We start from the raw sequence: 17,641 nt of genomic DNA, 5'->3' as shown, positions 1-17,641 counted from the left end.
AAGCCTCTTTGTTGGACTGCATGTGCACATCAGCACTGCCTGCCCCTGTGCTTTTAATATTTGTCCAGCTTCAGTACTTGTACAGCTGTTGCCAATTCCTACATGCTCAGACTGTGTTCCACCTTTCTGACAGTAAGTTTGTCATTGGAGTTCTGTGGTTTTGCTCTTAGCAAGGCCATCTCTGCCATGCCAAGTTCACAGGAGCACAGCTGCACTTCAAGGTCCCAGCTATGCTTCTTACAGATGCTCCTGGTTCTCAAGCCAGCAGATATTTTGAGTCTTCATGTTCCCCATCACACTCAGCTGAATTTATGAATGCTCCTATTAGCTGCAATGGCCAGGGAGGATCAAGAGGGGGGAAGAAAACCTTCCATTACAGGCATAGAAGGTGTGGATCTCCTTGCCCATCCCTTCATCTTACACTCCCAGTACCCAGTACATGTTGAGTGTTTGAAACACTGACTCTTGAATCACACAGGGTCATGCAACCATTTTTTGTGGGGTTTTTTTTTGTTTGTTTTTGTTTTTTGTTTTTTTCCTCAAAATGGTTGCATTTACCTGCATCACTTTTTTGCCAGGATGCTGGAACAGCTGCCCTTTCTGATCAGTATGCCTTAACAGATGTCTCTACATCTTGTTACGCTCTCAAAAACAACACTTATACTTTGCCTCCCCCTCAAGATACTGGCCAGTTAGACAAGACCGAAACCTGGCATGATACCCACTCAGCAGCACAAGATGGGTTTTAACTTTTGAATCAGCTGTCAACACTGGCAGACCAGGAGAGGAGTCTTGTTTATAAGGATCTTGCAGAGGGAGCTAATGTGTACAGTTCATAGTTGTTCTTGAAGCAGATGAAATTTAACACACCTGTGAGACTAGAAGTGGGAGGGGTGCAGGGGTGGTTCTTAGAAAGGAGATGAAGGACAGAGATAGAAAGCTGCCTAGGAAAGTGGGGTCTTCAGCCACTTCACATGGATCTGGAAGATGTGCTTATTGCTCTTCCCCAAGCAGGCTAAGTTCTGACTTGACCTAAAGCTGGGAAATATTATTCTCCTTTCAGTAAGGCAGGACAGGAACCGTTCTACCTCCACTCAGCTTTCAAAGGAAGAGATGCTACTGAACTAGTGTTTAAAGGCAAATAGCTTTTAAACTTGTCGCCTGAGATGTTTCAGCAGCAGCTGCGATGGTCAGCTTCTGAGCACTGCAACTTTTGACACTGTGTAAATATTTCTGATGCTGCTCTGTGCAATTTAGTCAAAAATACCAAATGAAGTGTTGTTAAGTACTTTATTGATAGTGTAACATGCAGAGACCATCAACCACTACACCATTCAGAGCCTAGCCATGTATCTAAAATTGAGATCCAATCCTCTGTTCATTTCAAAATGGAATCTTCAGATGCTAGAAGGGAAGAAAAACAAATATATAGTTAGGCCTACTCATAACTCCCATGCATTACTAAAACATGCAAAACATTTGTGGGATCAAAGATTAGCTTTAAATATGCCATTTCTTTCCAGCTGTTTTTTGTTATTTCTGCTTCTGCTAACTCAGCTGAAGTGTATTTCATTGCTGTAGGGTAAAGGCAAGTTTTTTTGCTTTGCTCATTGGTTAAGTGAAAACCTTCTGAAATGGCAATTCAGATACGCCCTGAAAGTCATCAGCACAGATGCTGCCATTTATCCATCTTGGAAGAACAATCTTCAACTGCTGCATTGCACCGATTCAAGTTCTAAGAACTGCTTTTCTTACTGGAGAACTGTACCATGCCACTGCTGGGAAACTGACAGCCAACCCAATACTTAAATAAACGTCCTAAAGAAATAATCACAGAACTCCACTTCTAAATGAACTACCAATCCTGCAGCCCAGCCTCTATCCCCCAAAATGCTGAATTCTTCAGCTAAATAAAAGTATATGTATAAAGTTCAATGAAAGCTACATATTCAAGACACAAAAGAGCTTTATCTCCAGTAAAGAAAACAATTCAACAACTTGAATATTTGATTGTGTGTATATGGAATTCAATCAAGTTTGTTTTCTCACTGGGTTTTGTTCAATGTTAGCCTTTTTTCAAGACAGTACAAATGTCAGTATTTCCCATTGTGAAGCTACACCAAAACCAGAGCGGGTTATTAGCCAGTTCTCTTCCTTCCTGAAAGTCCATTTAACTCACAGCACACTAGTCTGTACATATTCAAAAGGCACGGGGGACTAAAGAAATAACCCTAAGGATAAAAGAAAGCATGCTGCTGCAGCAGTGCTGCATGGTGGGCATGAGAACAGCAGCAGTCCTGACCCCAGCAAACCACCTTCAACAGCCCTGACACGAGAGACACCACAAGTGAAGTTGACCTCTACAGCCACACCAGTGACACCAGTGGCATTGCCAAGTGAGCTGCAGACAGAAGCAGTGGTCCAGGGCCTCTGCCTTTGGACATCAGCTGCCCCTCATGTCCCCAGGAAGGTGAGCAATCCAACCCACGAGCCCACCTTCTGCCAGTTCCTTTGCAATCCGTTCGAGCTCCTCGCGCTTCTTCTTCTCCGCCGCCTCTATCCTCCTCTCCTCCTCAGCAATAGGCTTTAGGTAGTCTGTCATTAACACATACGATTAAAAACACCGTTTCTGAGGGTAGGGGCAGCTCTGCGTCTCCATCTCACTCACAAACAGAAAGGAAACACAAAACAAGACGGGATGGGCGGCAGAGCCGCTCACGGGAGGCCTGCACCCCCCGGGGCGGGAGGGAAATGGCGGCCGCCTCAAGGTGCCCTTGGGGAGGGCGGGGTGGAGCGGGCCGCGGGGCCAAGGGCTGCCGCACTCACCGTATCGCTTCTTGCCGTAGATCATCCCCATCAGCAGCGCCGAGTACCGGGTGAACTGCGGGAAGCAAGAGACAAGGGCGCGCCCTGCGCTCAGCCGCCGCTGCCGCCATACCCGGCCCGGCCCTGCCCGGCCCCGCTGAGGTGCGGAGCGGAGCGGGATGGCGGCAGGGGCCGCCTCGGCCTCACCTTGATGAGGGGCGAGACCTGCACCGGAGGGATCATCTTGGCGGCGGAACTGGCGGCAGAGTGCGGGGCTGCGGCGGAAGGAAGCGGCGGAAGGAGGCGGAAGGAAGGCCGAGGGAAGGCCGGTCCTGTGCCCGCCTCCCGCCCGCCCCTCAGCGCCGGGTCAGCGGGGGTGTTGTGCTTTATCGCTGTGAGACTGCCAGCATGGGAAGGAGCTGGAGGAGGGCAGGCTGCTGGCCTGAAGAGAGACTGCTTCCTTCATCTACGAGGGTTCTGAGACCCCCGCGCAGATTCAGCGTGTGCAAGGAAGCGGGACCCTTTGCTAATGGTTTTGGAGGGAATAGAGGGCAACTTTTTGCGTATGTGACATGAGTAACATATGTAACCTTCAGGTCTTTTGTTCAGGGTATGCACGGTTAGTGTGGAAGTAACCCCTCGTGCGTCTGATGTAGTAAATAATGTCTACCCACTAACACCACTTGGATTTAATGAGTTTATTCCTGAATTCTGGATGACAAGTTCAGCTTTTCAGAAGTGAGTAACTGCAAGAATGCACAGGTGATACAACAAAAGGGGCAAAGCATCCTCCAGTTGCATAGGTTACAAGATTGTCCTCCCTCTCCTCGTGAGTCTGCATCCACAGCACTGTGTGCAGGCCTGAGGCCCCCAGCACGAGGGTGTGGGAGCTGTTGGAGCAGGTCCAGAGGAGGTACAAAGTGCTCAGAGGGCTGGAGCATCGCTCCTATGAAGCCAGACAGCCTCTCTCAGCCTGGAGAAGGCTCCAGGAAGACATCACTGTGACATTCTAGTACTTGTCATAAGCCTAAAGGCATTCTACATGGTCTAATATTTATATGACAAAGAGGAATAGTTTTGAACTAAAAGAAAGGGGATTTAGGTTGGATGTTAGGCAGAAATCAGATTTGATTCAAATGTCACCTACAGAGCAGAAATAAAGGTTTGGAAGCTTGACTATTTCTTTCAGTGATTGAAATTTATTATCAACACACATATTCACTGCTTATGTGCCAACTGAACCATAGAAACAAAGCCATATAGAACCAAAGTGCTTTTATTAGTTAGCAGAAAAAAACAGCAATACATAACACAGAATCCTACTGCAAGTCATTTAGCTTCAACCAGGTACAAAACTCCTGCATATCTGAAGGTATATCTTACAGTAAGCATGTAATACCAAGGTGCTTCAAACAAAAAACAAAAATGCTTTCAGAGTGATCTCAATTGAACATAAGTATCTGTTTTCACTATAATTATTCCAAGCACTATTTACTGCAGCACTTTGTTGTGTTATTTTTCTATTATTGTTTTTGTTGTTCCTCTTTAAGAGGAACACCAAAATCCCCCAAATGCTTTTAAACAAGGCATTAAGGCACTAAGTTCAAAGTACAAACTAATGCCTATACCAAAAAGCAACATAAAGCCTTCCAGAGGGTAGCCAGAGCCTAGATGAATTTGCCCGCTCCTCCCTGAACAGCTATCCATTCACAGATGAAAGTCTGAGCATCAGCACATAAACTTTAAAAATACCAATGTCCAGTGGACTAGAACTTCTATCAGTTAGTTCTTTAATGTGTTTCACTATTGCTTATCTAGCCTCTTGTGAGAGACCAGCTCAGCTCCCTTTTCCAGTGGAGAAGTCTTACACATGTCAAGAAAGTCTCACATTCTATCAGAATACAGTAGCATGTTTTCACATGAACAAAAGGCGATTCCTTCCTACGACATAAGAACAGACACTGAAAGCCTGAGAAATCCAAGCATTTCAGATGTTCAGCTGCTTGAAATCTGAAGACAAGTTTACTTAGTCCCACAGCTCTTCAAACTTCTTCCTTAGGAGACATCAAAGCTCCTTCAAACCCGGCATGTGTAGCCATGAATCCTCATATTTTTAAAATACATCAGTTTTAAAAAGAATGTAACTGATTTTTCGCTCAAGCAGCCTGGAGGAATGCATATACAATTCACTCTCAACAGATGTTCAAAACTGATCAAGAGCATCTTTGAAAATGATCACTGGCTATTGAGAAGAGATGCTGTTGACTTTAGAAAAAAAGAAGTGAGAGCAGAGACCAGCAATCTGTATACACAAATGTCCTATAATACACTATCCAGAAAACAAGGTGTCCATCACATCTGCCAAGCCTTGCTTCCCATTTTATAGCAGCATAACCAGCTTCTATACCCATGTTTGGTTTCCATATTGACTACTGCACGCCAGAGATGGGGCATTTCACTGGGTATCTGTGTATGCCTTAAATGATTATCACTGCAGTTACACTTCAAGCAGCATTGTTTTCCCAAAAGGTTTAATTTTCAAGGTAGGGGAACATGCTTTTTGTTTTCGACACTTACTCTTTCCTCCATTCCCCCCCTCCATCCCCAAGTTACTAGTTTTGCAGAAAGGGTTTTAAGCATGACCAGCTAAAATTAAACTATGCTCCAGTTATGGCCAACACAGGCTTTAATGTAGACCAATATACAGATCACACATCAAGACAACATGAGTTAGAAGAACTGAAATTAGTGCTTTATCTTCACATGCACTGCATGGAAATTTATGAGCGCGTTTCAGTAGGAGACAAACATGCCTCCTCTTCTTCTAACAGTACAACCTTCCGCCTGGAAAGAGACATCACAGACTTTATGACAGTCAAAGAAATCCTAACAAAAATGCGCAAAGCAAGAAAAGCAAATGGAATTACAATCTGCATAAGATGGAAAATTTCCGTGCTAAATTCACTTAACAGGCATGTTAGAAAGAAGGCTCCAAGGCTCACACAAGGGTAGAGAGCCAGCTTGGCAAACATGAAGGCATGCTCCTTGCCACCATATCTAGCAAAAGGATGCAGTGTTTCCCTTTCATGGAGGAGGGCTGTAGTCCATATTGCAAACTGAAATATGCTGGCAAAGAAAGTAATCACACAGCTGACCTGAATAGCTTCTATTTCATTGTGTGACTTCTCTGCAAATTCACTGGTCAACTGGTAAGCCAGCGGAAGACCACCAATGAAAGCCAATGAAAGTATATTAAGCAGTCCCATTAATCGTGTAGCTTTTGTTACATACAGGAAAAGTGAGTGATGGACAAACCACAGGAGACCAATCGTCACAAAAGAGCCAAAGTAAGCAAGGTAGTTTGGTCCATATTCACTTAAAGCTTCAAGAAGGCTTCCATGAAATTTCTCCCCAACTTCTCTTGGATCAGGAACATTATCTTCACTGTGGAGAGAAAACTTACTTTACTTTCATGTACACTTCATAAAACACACCTGGAACAACAATGTTCTATGTTGTTTTACTCAGAGCAGATAGAGAAGAAAAGGCATCCATTCTGTAGTTCTCCAATTTTAAACTCAACATGGGTATTTCAAATAAAAGTTTTGCATATAAATTAGATCTGAAAGGAAATCTGAAAGTAAACTGGCATTCCTTCAGATTAATGTAATGAAGTTGCCACAGGGACTAAACGGCTTTCCCTGATTCAAGTCTTTTATCTGAAAACACAATGAAGTATAAAGGAAGTTTTGTTTTTCAAGAGTCCCCAGCCTACATTACATAGGTTGATGATCACTAGTGCTGAAATGTAGGAGGTTTAAATGTCTTTTGTTTGTGTTCTGTAACTTTCCAGCAAATTATACTTAAGGTCATTTGTGCAGACTTTAAGAGTGAGTTTCAGTATTTAGCTAACTTTATTTCTTCAAATATTACCTGTAGACACAAATTGATATTACAGATAACAATACAAATTGTGAGAGGCAGCATAAAGCCTTACCATATATCCAAAATGAGCAAGGTTGCTACAATAGCGTAGACTCCATCACTGAATGCTTCTACCCGTTCCTTACTCAAAGGCTCACTTAGGGAAAAACTAAAGGTTTCTAAGCTATAGCTTGCCTCCTCTTCATCTCTGTGACCTGGAAAAAAAAATAAGCATGTTTTTATACTAAAGACAGACAAAATCAGAAGTTACAAAACAAGGTAATTAATGGAAATTTAAAAAGTAAATTAAAAACAATAATATATATATATATCAACATAAGAACAACCAAGCTGCCATGATTTCCCCACCTACTGTCTTTCCCCTCCTCCCTCTTACCATCTTTCACTACACCTAACAAAATCTTTCTGTAGAAAGTCAGTCATCCACCCAAGTCAGCCATTCCACCTTTTTTCATAGAATTATGATTTTTCTGCAGTTGTGGCGCTCCCTGAACAGGACAAATGCTTCAGGAACAAAAAAGTCAATTTTTTCTCCTTCATGGTCAAAAAACCCAGTTCAGATGCTGTGCTATATACCCCAGAATAACCTAACAGCAGAAGGTTAATAATAATAAATAATAATAAATAATAAATGCTGTATTGGAAGAAAAAACTCAGTGCAGAATTGGGGACATTATGGAGACATCAAACCATCTACTTTAAAATGAAACCAGTCTTTTCCCTAAAGATATGGCTTTGTATGTTCACTGGGCTTTGATTGCCCAGTTAGCCAAGCTGCACCACCTCACAAGTATATATTCAATGAAGAAAAGGTCTGCAGCTTCCAGAAGAAGGAACTGAATTTAGGAAGTGTAAACACATGAATCATTACAGCAGTAAATTATGTTAGCCATCAGACACCAGTGAGAAAACACAGCTGTGGCCTGACTGTGGACAGAAGTGTCCCTGTTGCAGAAGGTAATATTTGTATACATTTATTCTCTAGCTTTGAGCTCTTCAGCTGTTTCAGAGCTTTTCTGCCTGCCAAATACTGTTGCTGCATAGTAAAGTCAAAGTAAGTGCCCATTCGCAGTAAAAACAGATGGACTTGTTCAGGACAAAACAAGAGCAGCGGAAGGACAGAGCTGTTATTCTGCTAACTCAACTAGGCAGTTCTGATTCCAAAGAAGTGAATCTTGTTGGTATTCTTGTGGTCAGTTTAGCCTTCAAAGGGGAAATATTACTTTCAAAAAACTGAGTAGGTTGCATGATACTACCTTCTGGCAAGGTCTTTTCTCAGGGGTGTTTCAGTAGAGCTTTATCTGGCTGCTTACACGGTTATGCAATTGTTAGTATTGACACAAGGGGGCAGAAAGAACCTAAGCAAGACCATGAGGAAAAGCAGTATGCTTTTTGTTGACTTAAGATACATGAATTTACACTTTCAGACCAGAGCACTTAGATTAATAAGGTATAACATATTAAATAGTTAATTATCCTAACAGTGTTTCCATTATATATGTGCTTATTTTAAAGGGCATTGTTTACTGAGGAAACACTGGTAGGAGGTAGATGGTTGGACTGGATGACCTTGGAAGTTTTTTCTAATCTTGGTGATTCTGTGAATCCAGAATCTCAAATACGCTATTGGATGCAAGAGAACATGGGATTGTTGAAAAGAAAGTCATGCAGGCACAGAGCTTTTTTCCTCTATTTTTCTGTCCTCATACTGGCCTACAAGGAAAGAAAAGGGATAGAAAGCCTGCAGCCACTGCTCTGCATTTGTGTGTGTGATATTCAGAACAAACCAGACAGGTTTCACCTACAGAACTAATGCTGTAATATACACGTCATACAGATATAGTAGGAAACATAAGGCAGTCAGGCAGCCGAGGACAGACTGCAAACACAACTAAACAAAATTACCACATTCCCCAAATCACTATATTCTAAGGCTAAGATTGGAAGAATGGAAATTACATCATTCCATGCTGTTCGGATAACAATTTGACAACCTAGAAACTGAGTATCTGAACACACTCCTTATAAATACTGTTACTCACCTACAATCTTGCTTTTACACCATGTTATGAATCGACTGAGATGTGGAAAAACAATTACAAGCCCAAGAAGTAAGTAAGACTATGGAAAAGAAAAATGAAGAGGTTTACATGTACTAATCAAAACATAAATTTCTCCCTAAGTTTAATATGAAACTATTATTCACAATTCTTAGCTATAATTTCATGGAGAATAAACAAACTGTGATTTTATGGTGTGGAAATAACTCATCTGAAATCAACAAGCACATCCTGTATACTAACACTTTTTGATAGCTAATTTAATAACATCAGCAAACCAAGCTAAAACAGGAAGTTAGAGAACCACCACATGTTCCTAATGATACCTGGCATTTGTCACTTAACCTGAAATACTACTTTTCCCAATTAAACCTCCTAGGCACCCCTGCACTGTACTGGCAGAAGTGTTTGGATAACAGTGTAGTAATAAGATCAGGGAATGCCTACAGCTTCACAAGTAGAAAAAAAAAAAACAAATCCAAGCCTACAATTGCTTTCTTTTTGTCAAATCACTTTTATAGTGCTCAGAAAGCTGCACTGAAAGAAGGGTGATGGTGACAGAGAAGTATAAGGGTTTTTTAAGTGAGAACACAGAAATACCTGTGAAGAACACTCCCAATTACAGAGTGCTTTGCAGACTTTGACCACTACTCTACACAGATTTCATGAAACTGGCTGAATCTCTTCTGGTTCCCTTATATCTTCGATGAAGGCTGTACCTATGTTAGACATCTCTGTGAAGTGTCATTATTATAAAAATAACCCCAACACCCTGAAACTCAAATACATCTCAACAAGTTCCCTCCAAAAAGAGCATGGTATAAGTATCCATCTCCTGAACTGAACCAACCTGAACCAGTCCTGAACCAACTCCTCCAACTCCTGAGGACTATGACAGTGTATTTAAAAACTCAGTTAAATCCATCTGTCCCTAAAGAACAAGGCAGAGGAAAGGAAACTGAATATATTAAAAACTAGATTCCAGTTCCAAGCAGAGGTTTTGAGAAAAATAAAAGCTACAAATATGTAGAAGTAACTCCACCACTTAATAAAGACAGTAGAGGAAAAGGCTAAAGAGCAAGACACAGCCAAAAGTATTTGTTTTGAGATGTGATTAGGCTGTTTGATCTGCTTACTCTATTTGCTCCTACACCTTGCAAATACAACAATTATATTCACTCAGTTTGTGCAACATGAAGCTCACTTCCTGTAACCTTTCACACTGAATAACTGATTTATGATAAGAAAGATGCTAACTTTCATTTTAGAAAATCTGCTTCTAAAAAGTAATTTAAGGAAACCATTAAAAACACCTAGGCTGAGTAAAGCAAACACTGTATCAAAAAGCTCCTCCAAAACCCATACAAACTCAGTCTAGGGATTGCTTTCTGTGAACTGAGCATGCTCAGAGTATAGACTGTAACTACATCACCACAGAACTGGCAACTGAGAAAATCTGTGTATTTAACATACAGATCATTATTTTAACACACGGTCTTAACAACCATAAACACAACGAATATAAGCTGCTACATCAATGTACTCTGATAACTAGGAGAACTTACCAAAGGAATAAAGAAAAAAGAAAAGATGGCTGCTAAAAAGCATAAAATCGGTCCTCTTAGGATAATCTTTAGGATGTGACGTTTATAGAAGTTCTGATTTTCAGACACCTGAATCTGTTGATTCAATAAGTGTGGGTGATAGAATCCATACGCTACTATCACAGCCTGCAAGAAAAATGTCATAATCGCAAATTACTGAAAATAATTAATATAAGCAAACACAGCATTTTAAGACTGTAAATCAACAAATTCCAGAACACATTCAACCACATTCTTCACAATAAGACATTGAAGACAACTAGTCACTACTGCACAACAAACCAGAGCCGTGGTCAAGTACTTAGAACAGTGGCAGAAAGCCTAAGTCCCTGCAGCCATTGATGTCTGCCTCAGCGAGAACCACAGCAGGAATGGTGAATTGCTGTTTCACCAGTTTTAAAACTTTTGAAGAGTGAGTAAAGAATTCCAGACTTTGAGATAAAAAGATCTGTTGCATAAGGAAGCTGCACAGGACAGTAGCAATGCAATCATTCATGTCATCAACAGGTACTACCTATGATAACCCACAAAACGTGGAAAACTACTAATATACAACCAAACAAAAAAAAGGTACTTCACAATTTATATCCATAGTTAACAAACCTAACTTTAGTTCCATCCAATTAAATATAGACTCTAAAGGAGAAAATAATTGGATAACTCGCCTGTATAAGGCCAATGACAACAGCACAGACACTGAACAGGAAAATTCCAAAGGGTACCCCTGGAAAGGAGGCCATTAAGGAAAACTAGAAGACAAAGTAACCAGATCAAACATGCTGTTAGGAAGCAATTAGGAATGAAGTGTTCTTCATTTGACATTGAAACTTAAAAACATAAGTAACACATTACATTTCAGTGCAGCCTCACTAAATGCAGTCTTTAGCCACTGTTAGATAACAGTGCCAGCCTTATAGAAATTATTTCAGCTTGAAAGCAAAGGAAAAAGTATACTTTTATACACTTGCTGACAAAGGCCCCTTTACTGACCACAGCTTTATGCTTTGTAGATTAATGATAACAGAGCTTTATCCACAAATAAATGGCCCATCGTTTAATCTGTTCTAAACATACAATAGAAATCAACAATCATTTTAAGCAACTGTTTCGTTTTGCTAATTATGGTGTTCAGGTGCAATTATTCTTGCTAGGTTATCTGACCAAAAACTGCAGAGCAGTATGAAACACAGCTTTAGTTTCCTTACAAAATGCAACATTCTCACTATTTAAGTTTGACGTCTCTCAATACACCCACCTCTTTTAAAGAAAACCTGGCAAACTGTGCCTTTTTATGATTATATATTTTCTTGCACAATATCCATCCTCTGCTTGGTCTGCAGTAGTTGCAGATAACAACATAATGTTGTGAATTTCCAAAAATTAAGGATTAATAAATTAATTACAAAATCAACTATTACAGTGGATTCTGGGTTTGCACTACAGTAATACTATCCTGGTTTTCTGAATACTTTGGTAAAGTCATTCCAAACAGGAAAAGAAAACCCACTCTAATTTAAATGCACATCAAATTTTGGAAAGGTACTTACTGTATATGGCAAGAAAGTTATGATCATCATACAAGCCTTAAAAATGAAAAGAAGAAAAAACAACTGAAAATCTAGGTAAGCTACAAGCAAACAATCACATCATTCAAAACATACAGTACACGATGCAAAGAAGCTCAGATGCAAATGCTGGATCACGAACAAAACATTTCTGAAGTTGGTGAGCTATGACTGTAGCCTACAGTCATAGGTGGGTTAGTTTCAAACCCACCTTTCATGTCTCCTATCCCAAACTGTTCAGGCTCACTTCAGAAAACACTACAGCTTTCTTACCAGTACTACTGATATTTGTTTGTGATTTGTAACAGATTTCTTGCTAAATTTCTCTGCCAAAAGTGTCATACGGAATCTTAAAGAGGTGCTTCCTGGCCAAAACCCATTAATCTCTGATCATAAATATCTCAAATGTAGTTAGGTCAAATTAAAAAACGACAACAAAAGCTTAAAGCAGGCATTGCTTTAAAGCGTAAATTAGTGAAGAGTTACATGCCTTAAGAAACTCTTCCTACAAAATTTCCCATACTGTTCTTAAGGTACTTACATTCAGAATTTTTTGATAAAAATTAAAGGACCCATGATTGCATTGTCAAGAGAACAACATTTTAAACAATTTTATAAAACAAGGATATGTACCCAAGGGCTGCTTTCTATTACATTTAACAGTAACCAAGGTATTGCAGAAGTGCTCATACAAACACACTCTCAGTATAAGTGAGGAATTCTTATAAGACTGCTTAAGAGACTGCTATCTCAGCAGTAAGACCACATAATACTGTATTAAATACACTCCACAGTGAATTTCAACAGAAAAATGGCCGAAATCACAACTGAAACTCAAGCTCACAGCCCTGATTTTTCCAAAAGTAACACAACATTACAAAGGGGACATACATGAGCAATACTGACCACAAGGGTCAAAAATCTTTCTGCCTCAGTGCCTCTTCAGTTCCTCCAGTTGAACTGAAGTGCAGAGGTTCTTTTAGCTTACAGAAAAACACATGCAAATTACAAGCAAGTTAGCTTTCTATCACAAGCTTTGCCTAGGAGGAATTAAATTTTTTTCTTGCCGTTGAACTTGAGCAGAGTTCATTTCCATTAGAAGCTTTCTGTTTCATAGACTCATGCTAATGAAAAAGTGATACATGCTTGATAGTTGATCACCAAGCACATCTGGCAATACTCACCAGATTTAGAAGAGCAAGGACATCATCTATAAGCTCTATCACCTGGAACAACCTGGCAAGGCAAGATACTATGAACAGAACAGATAAAAAAAAATCCACATTGCAACACTGCATACAATTTATACATGCAATATAGAGAAATCTGACCTTCCCTGCTCCAGAACTCATGCAAGCAATTCAAATGCTACAAAAACTCATTAAATCAAGCATGGAAGTCACTTGCTAGAAAAATGTGAAAAGTTAGATATGAACAGACAAATTCAATCACAGAGTAATTCACTTCTGCTTGAAGGACATGTACCAACCTGGCGTGTGTGTGCGTTTGTGTCAGTTCTACACTTCCACTGCACCTGATAATTTAGTTCTAACCTTCCACCTCACTTGTACCTTTAATGCAAAGTAAAACAAACTGCTATCTCAAGCCAATTCTATTGCAAAAACAAAGACAGCAGTTCTGATCCATCTAGTCAAATACTAAAATCCTAAGAAGGCATAGGGCTACAAATGGGTGTCACACTTTAAGAAAACCAAAGATTTGGGGATGATTCACATGCAGAAATCAATGACAATTCTCTGGAGGACTTGCCACTTCATAGATGGCACTGACCACATGTAGCAAGGTAGGCCTTTGGCTTGCTTTCTCCCACCGCAGTATTATTCCAGAATAACTGTCTTTTTCCCATCTGATACACCCAGAACAAGGTCGAGAGCCAAAAAATCAGCTATCATTAGTTCTCAAGTAATTAGCAACTCATTTAAAGGCCTGAAGATCACCGGATTCTCACAGCCTGTGCTCACTGCTCATGCAAATGTTTCAGAAGCCTGAACAAAGACAGACTTTCACCAGCAGGTACTGCTCATGCACAAGAACCATAACAAACCCATTTGATACTCAGATCCCCAAACAAATATACAGTCATCAGGTTGACTTTTCACTTTTCAGGTTCTAAACTATATTGTGACAGAATCTAAGCAAAAGAACTGCACAGGTTGTCTAGAAAAGATCCAGTTTTCAGAGACCATCCAAAGTCTCTGAACTTAGCCTCATATATGCCATTGTGAAAAAATATTTTTCTCATTTTTTCTGAATCTCACAGAGTCAAGATCATGCTGTTAGGTCCTGATTACCTGTAGAACATCAAGGCTTAAAACTATTTCTCCTGAAGATACAGTACAGTTGTTGGCAAATAAACTTTTCTTCCAAACTGCCACACATCTTGTTAGTAAAGTTCCTGATGCACATAAGCATTACAAAGAATCAACTGCACTCATCACCCTCCACAAATAATAACCACATTTCTTAAAGGCTATCCTTCAATGATTATTCATGCAGGCAAGAAGTACAATGTAACAAAAGCACTGATGTGAACTACCAGTTTCAGGTATTGAATTACAGGCTGCATCTCTACCAGAATGGGATCAACCCACTTCCAAAAGGGAAGGAATGCAGCAACATTTATGTCTGTAAGAATTCAAACAAACACTGCCCTGATTCCAGTAAGCTGCAGAGTTACCTTGGTTGAGCAGAGAGTAAGATGCAGCTACCTTGATTTTTAGCTTGACTGGGAGGAACTTAGCAACATTATAGCTAGGGGTAATGTTTTTTCAGGTCGTGAGTCCTTTAAAACTATACTATCCACTCACAGCTTTCTAGCTGACTTAAAACACTTAATTATGCATTTCATTTTCCTTAAGCATTTAGAGGTTGATCTCTTTACCCAAAAGGAACTATAGCAGATGAAGACCAATGGCAATGCTCCATCTAACCTGTTAGCACTGCCAGACGTACAATAAAGATTACAGTATATATATATGCTTTTAGAAAAAAATATATTTGGGAGTATTACTGGGGCGGGGAGGGAAATCAGATCTGCCTACAAATAGCTGAGCTCCAGCTCAAGCAAAGAGGTAATTTTTAGTGACTTCACTAGAACACAATCCACATTATCTTTAATGGATTTGGAAGCAAGACCAGCTAACCTCGCTTGTAAGACTAAAACCCCTTAGAACACCATGGCAGAGGAGAAAAAGCTTGCTTGCTGCCCTGCTCCCAGTGAATGCTTATAAATTAATTTATCTCTGCATATTCATTTAACTACTGAGATATAGTTTGGTGGTAGCATACATAGCACTGTAAAATGCTGCACCAGCAACATCACATCTGATTTTGTGAGAAGCACCCCTTATGGACAGAGAATGGCAAATTTTAAGCTGGCTGTACTGAGTTCTTCTGTTTCTGTACTTCACAACTTAAGAACTCTCACTTTTTCCAGCATAATTTTAATTCCACTGAAACTCTTAAGTGAAATAAAGACTAATTCTAAATTTAAAGATACATAATGCTTGTGGGGTTTTTTTGTTTGTTTGTTTGTTTGTTTTCTTGTATCACAGTTTCCACTGTGGAGAAATACATTTATTCACAGCTTTGGCTATAAATTTTTATACCACCCAACAGAATAAAATCCAGAAATGTAACAGCAACATAAAAATGTTATCTCCCGTCTTTTTAAACAAGAACTTTTCTTTAACTTTGTAATGGAGTTAAACATTTTTCTGTCTTCCTACCTTACATGTGCTTCCCATGCCACTGTGACTATTAAGAAGGTCATCAAGTACACCGCAATTTTTGTTAGAAGAAGTTGCTGAACACTTTCACCTAGTTTCTGAAACAAAATAAGAAGTTAAACCCAGATAGAAATGAAAGATTTAAAAAACATGTTACTCTTAGACTTATGAAGCACATTTACTGTGAACATGGTCTATGCCTGAGTTTCCTAAATTAAACTAGACAAAATGATCAGTATCGAGCCCCACTGTTTTTAAGAGCAGAAAAACATACTGTGATGAAAGGAACTGCAAGTCTTTCCAAATGACTAATTTACACTGCCCAATGCTTTGGCTTCTTCCAGATACAGTTTATTTTCTGTAGCCCATTATTTTTCCCATCTTTATTCTGATTAGTTATGATTGACTTGATTTTAAAACCCATGTTCAATTTATATTGAACAATTTATATATATATATACGCTAAGTGGCTTCTCTAACTGATGATGTATTACAGACAAGAGCTGATGTCTTCTGACAGATGTTGTAGTCAGATAGGTCATTCTTTTCCATACAAAATAACTGCATATTCTACACAGCTCATTAAGGCTTTATATAATGACTTTTGTAAACTATGCAGGTCTTTGGTATTTAAGTTTTTCACCTCGGGCTATACAGCTCCTCTTTGAGGTTTAATACTAACGGTTTGGGAGTTCAGGTCTTGAATGGAAGAGGGGTGTTGCATTAGGAAGCTACATGCATTTCCAAAGACTCAAGAGACAAGTGAAAAATGCCAAAGAAGGTACCTGATCGGGATGTATTTTGGTGTGAGCCACAGGCAGAATCTGAAATAACAAAGCTCTATTAGTACAAGCCAGAACATTATAAAAACATAATGAACTTCAGCAGGGTGCAAATACTCAGGGGTCGTATCCCAGCCCGCCCAACCTCTGCCCGCCGGAGAGGGCCCGGGCCCCGCGCAGGCCCCTCATGGCCGGCGCTCACCATCACGGTGGCGATGATGGAGAGCAGCGCGTCGCTGTAGGCCAGCAGCCGGTGCGACGTCTGCTTGCTGCTCCCCAGCTCCAGCTCCAGCTCCAGCTCCGTCTTCCTGGCCCCGCCGCCGGGGCCCGGCGTGGCGGCCCGCGGAGCCGACATGGGCCCGGTGCGGTGCGCCCCGCCCCGCCACTACCTCCCCCGACACGGCGGCCGCTGGGCGGGGGCGGCCTCGGGGGCCTGGCCGTGTAGCGGGCCTGGAGTTGATAGCCCAGCTAGAGAGGCTGCGAAGATGAAAACACCGCCTGGAGCTCGGGGGGTAACGAGGCTTCCGACTGCGGCCCTGCCCGCTGTCAGCAGCAGGCGGCAGAGCTCTCCGGGCGACCAGCCCGGCCCTGGGGGCTGGGCTCAGCTCGCCCCGCCCCGCCCTGGTGCAGCCTTGCCTCACGTGCTGGGTATAGTTAGGGTGCTACAGTACAAGGAGCGCATAAAATATTACCATTCAAAAAGGCTATGAAGGTGGTGAAGGGTCTGGGGAGGAAGATGTGTATGGAGCGGCTGCTGTCCCTTGGTGTGCTCGGCCCAGTGCAGCTGTATGCGTGGGCAACTTTAGGTTTGAAGGCTCACACGAAGTGATGGTCTCTTTCCGGGGGTCAGCAAGGACTGGTGGCAGTGCTGCCCGGGCTGGGATACTCGGTTTGGAGAGCCTAAGTAGCACTCGAAGTATGTCAGCGCTGAAAGGTCTTGCAGTGCTGGAATCTGGCATTCAAGTGTGTTAGTAGTCATTGATGATTATGTATAAGAGATGGAAATAAAACAATGTGATCTTAGGCAATAGATATAAGAACCTATGAGCTGTTCAACAGCATCTCAGGCTCTGCTGCAGTGTTTCTATAACTGGTGGAAATTAACCTTCAAGACTACCACGACTGATCACA

General features: G+C 41.0%; 2 protein-coding genes across 3 annotated transcripts; both read right to left on the bottom strand.

Moving 5' to 3' along the window:
- Window positions 1-1,273: 1,273 nt before the first annotated feature.
- ATP5ME (ATP synthase membrane subunit e) lies at window positions 1,274-3,149 on the bottom strand. Its single transcript, XM_015849576.2, has 4 exons — window positions 3,013-3,149; window positions 2,827-2,881; window positions 2,497-2,595; window positions 1,274-1,404 (listed from the first exon to the last, which is right to left on the bottom strand). The coding sequence occupies exons 1-4, from the start codon at window positions 3,046-3,048 to the stop codon at window positions 1,379-1,381; spliced, it is 216 nt and encodes a 71-aa protein (XP_015705062.1). The 5' UTR covers window positions 3,049-3,149; the 3' UTR covers window positions 1,274-1,378.
- A 914-nt stretch (window positions 3,150-4,063) lies between these two features.
- On the bottom strand, window positions 4,064-17,105 carry TMEM175 (transmembrane protein 175). Of its 2 annotated transcripts, XM_015849574.2 has the most exons (10): window positions 16,713-17,105; window positions 16,514-16,552; window positions 15,729-15,826; window positions 13,164-13,215; window positions 11,962-11,997; window positions 11,080-11,163; window positions 10,376-10,540; window positions 8,793-8,871; window positions 6,803-6,944; window positions 4,064-6,249 (listed from the first exon to the last, which is right to left on the bottom strand). In XM_015849574.2, exons 1-10 carry the CDS (start codon window positions 16,863-16,865, stop codon window positions 5,586-5,588), a joined length of 1,512 nt encoding a protein of 503 aa, XP_015705060.1. In that variant the 5' UTR covers window positions 16,866-17,105; the 3' UTR covers window positions 4,064-5,585. The 2 variants fall into 2 exon arrangements, with proteins under 2 accessions (XP_015705060.1, XP_015705061.1); XM_015849575.2 differs by lacking the exons at window positions 16,514-16,552; window positions 16,713-17,105 and having other exon boundaries at window positions 13,164-13,231; window positions 15,729-15,830.
- Window positions 17,106-17,641: the final 536 nt, after the last annotated feature.

Source organism: Coturnix japonica, chromosome Z, assembly GCF_001577835.2.
Source record: "Coturnix japonica isolate 7356 chromosome Z, Coturnix japonica 2.1, whole genome shotgun sequence".
Lineage (NCBI taxonomy): Eukaryota > Metazoa > Chordata > Aves > Galliformes > Phasianidae > Coturnix > Coturnix japonica.
The sequence above is the reverse complement of the archived record's forward strand: the minus strand, read 5'-3'. Positions and strand labels throughout refer to the sequence as shown.

Coding starts and splice junctions, on each gene's coding strand:
- ATP5ME (XM_015849576.2), bottom strand. CDS start 3,048: ATGATCCCTCCGGTGCAGGTCTCGCCCCTCATCAAG. Junction 2,596..2,826: donor CTACGGCAAGAAGCGATACG/GTGAGTGCGGCA, acceptor TGTTAATGACAG/ACTACCTAAAGCCTATTGCT. Junction 1,405..2,496: donor TGCAAAGGAACTGGCAGAAG/GTGGGCTCGTGG, acceptor CTTCCCTTCTAG/CATCTGAAGATTCCATTTTG.
- TMEM175 (XM_015849574.2), bottom strand. CDS start 16,865: ATGTCGGCTCCGCGGGCCGCCACGCCGGGCCCCGGCGGCGGGGCCAGG. Junction 11,998..13,163: donor TCCTTGCTCTTCTAAATCTG/GTGAGTATTGCC, acceptor TTCATTTTTAAG/GCTTGTATGATGATCATAAC. Junction 6,250..6,802: donor TTGCTCATTTTGGATATATG/GTAAGGCTTTAT, acceptor TTCTCTCCACAG/TGAAGATAATGTTCCTGATC.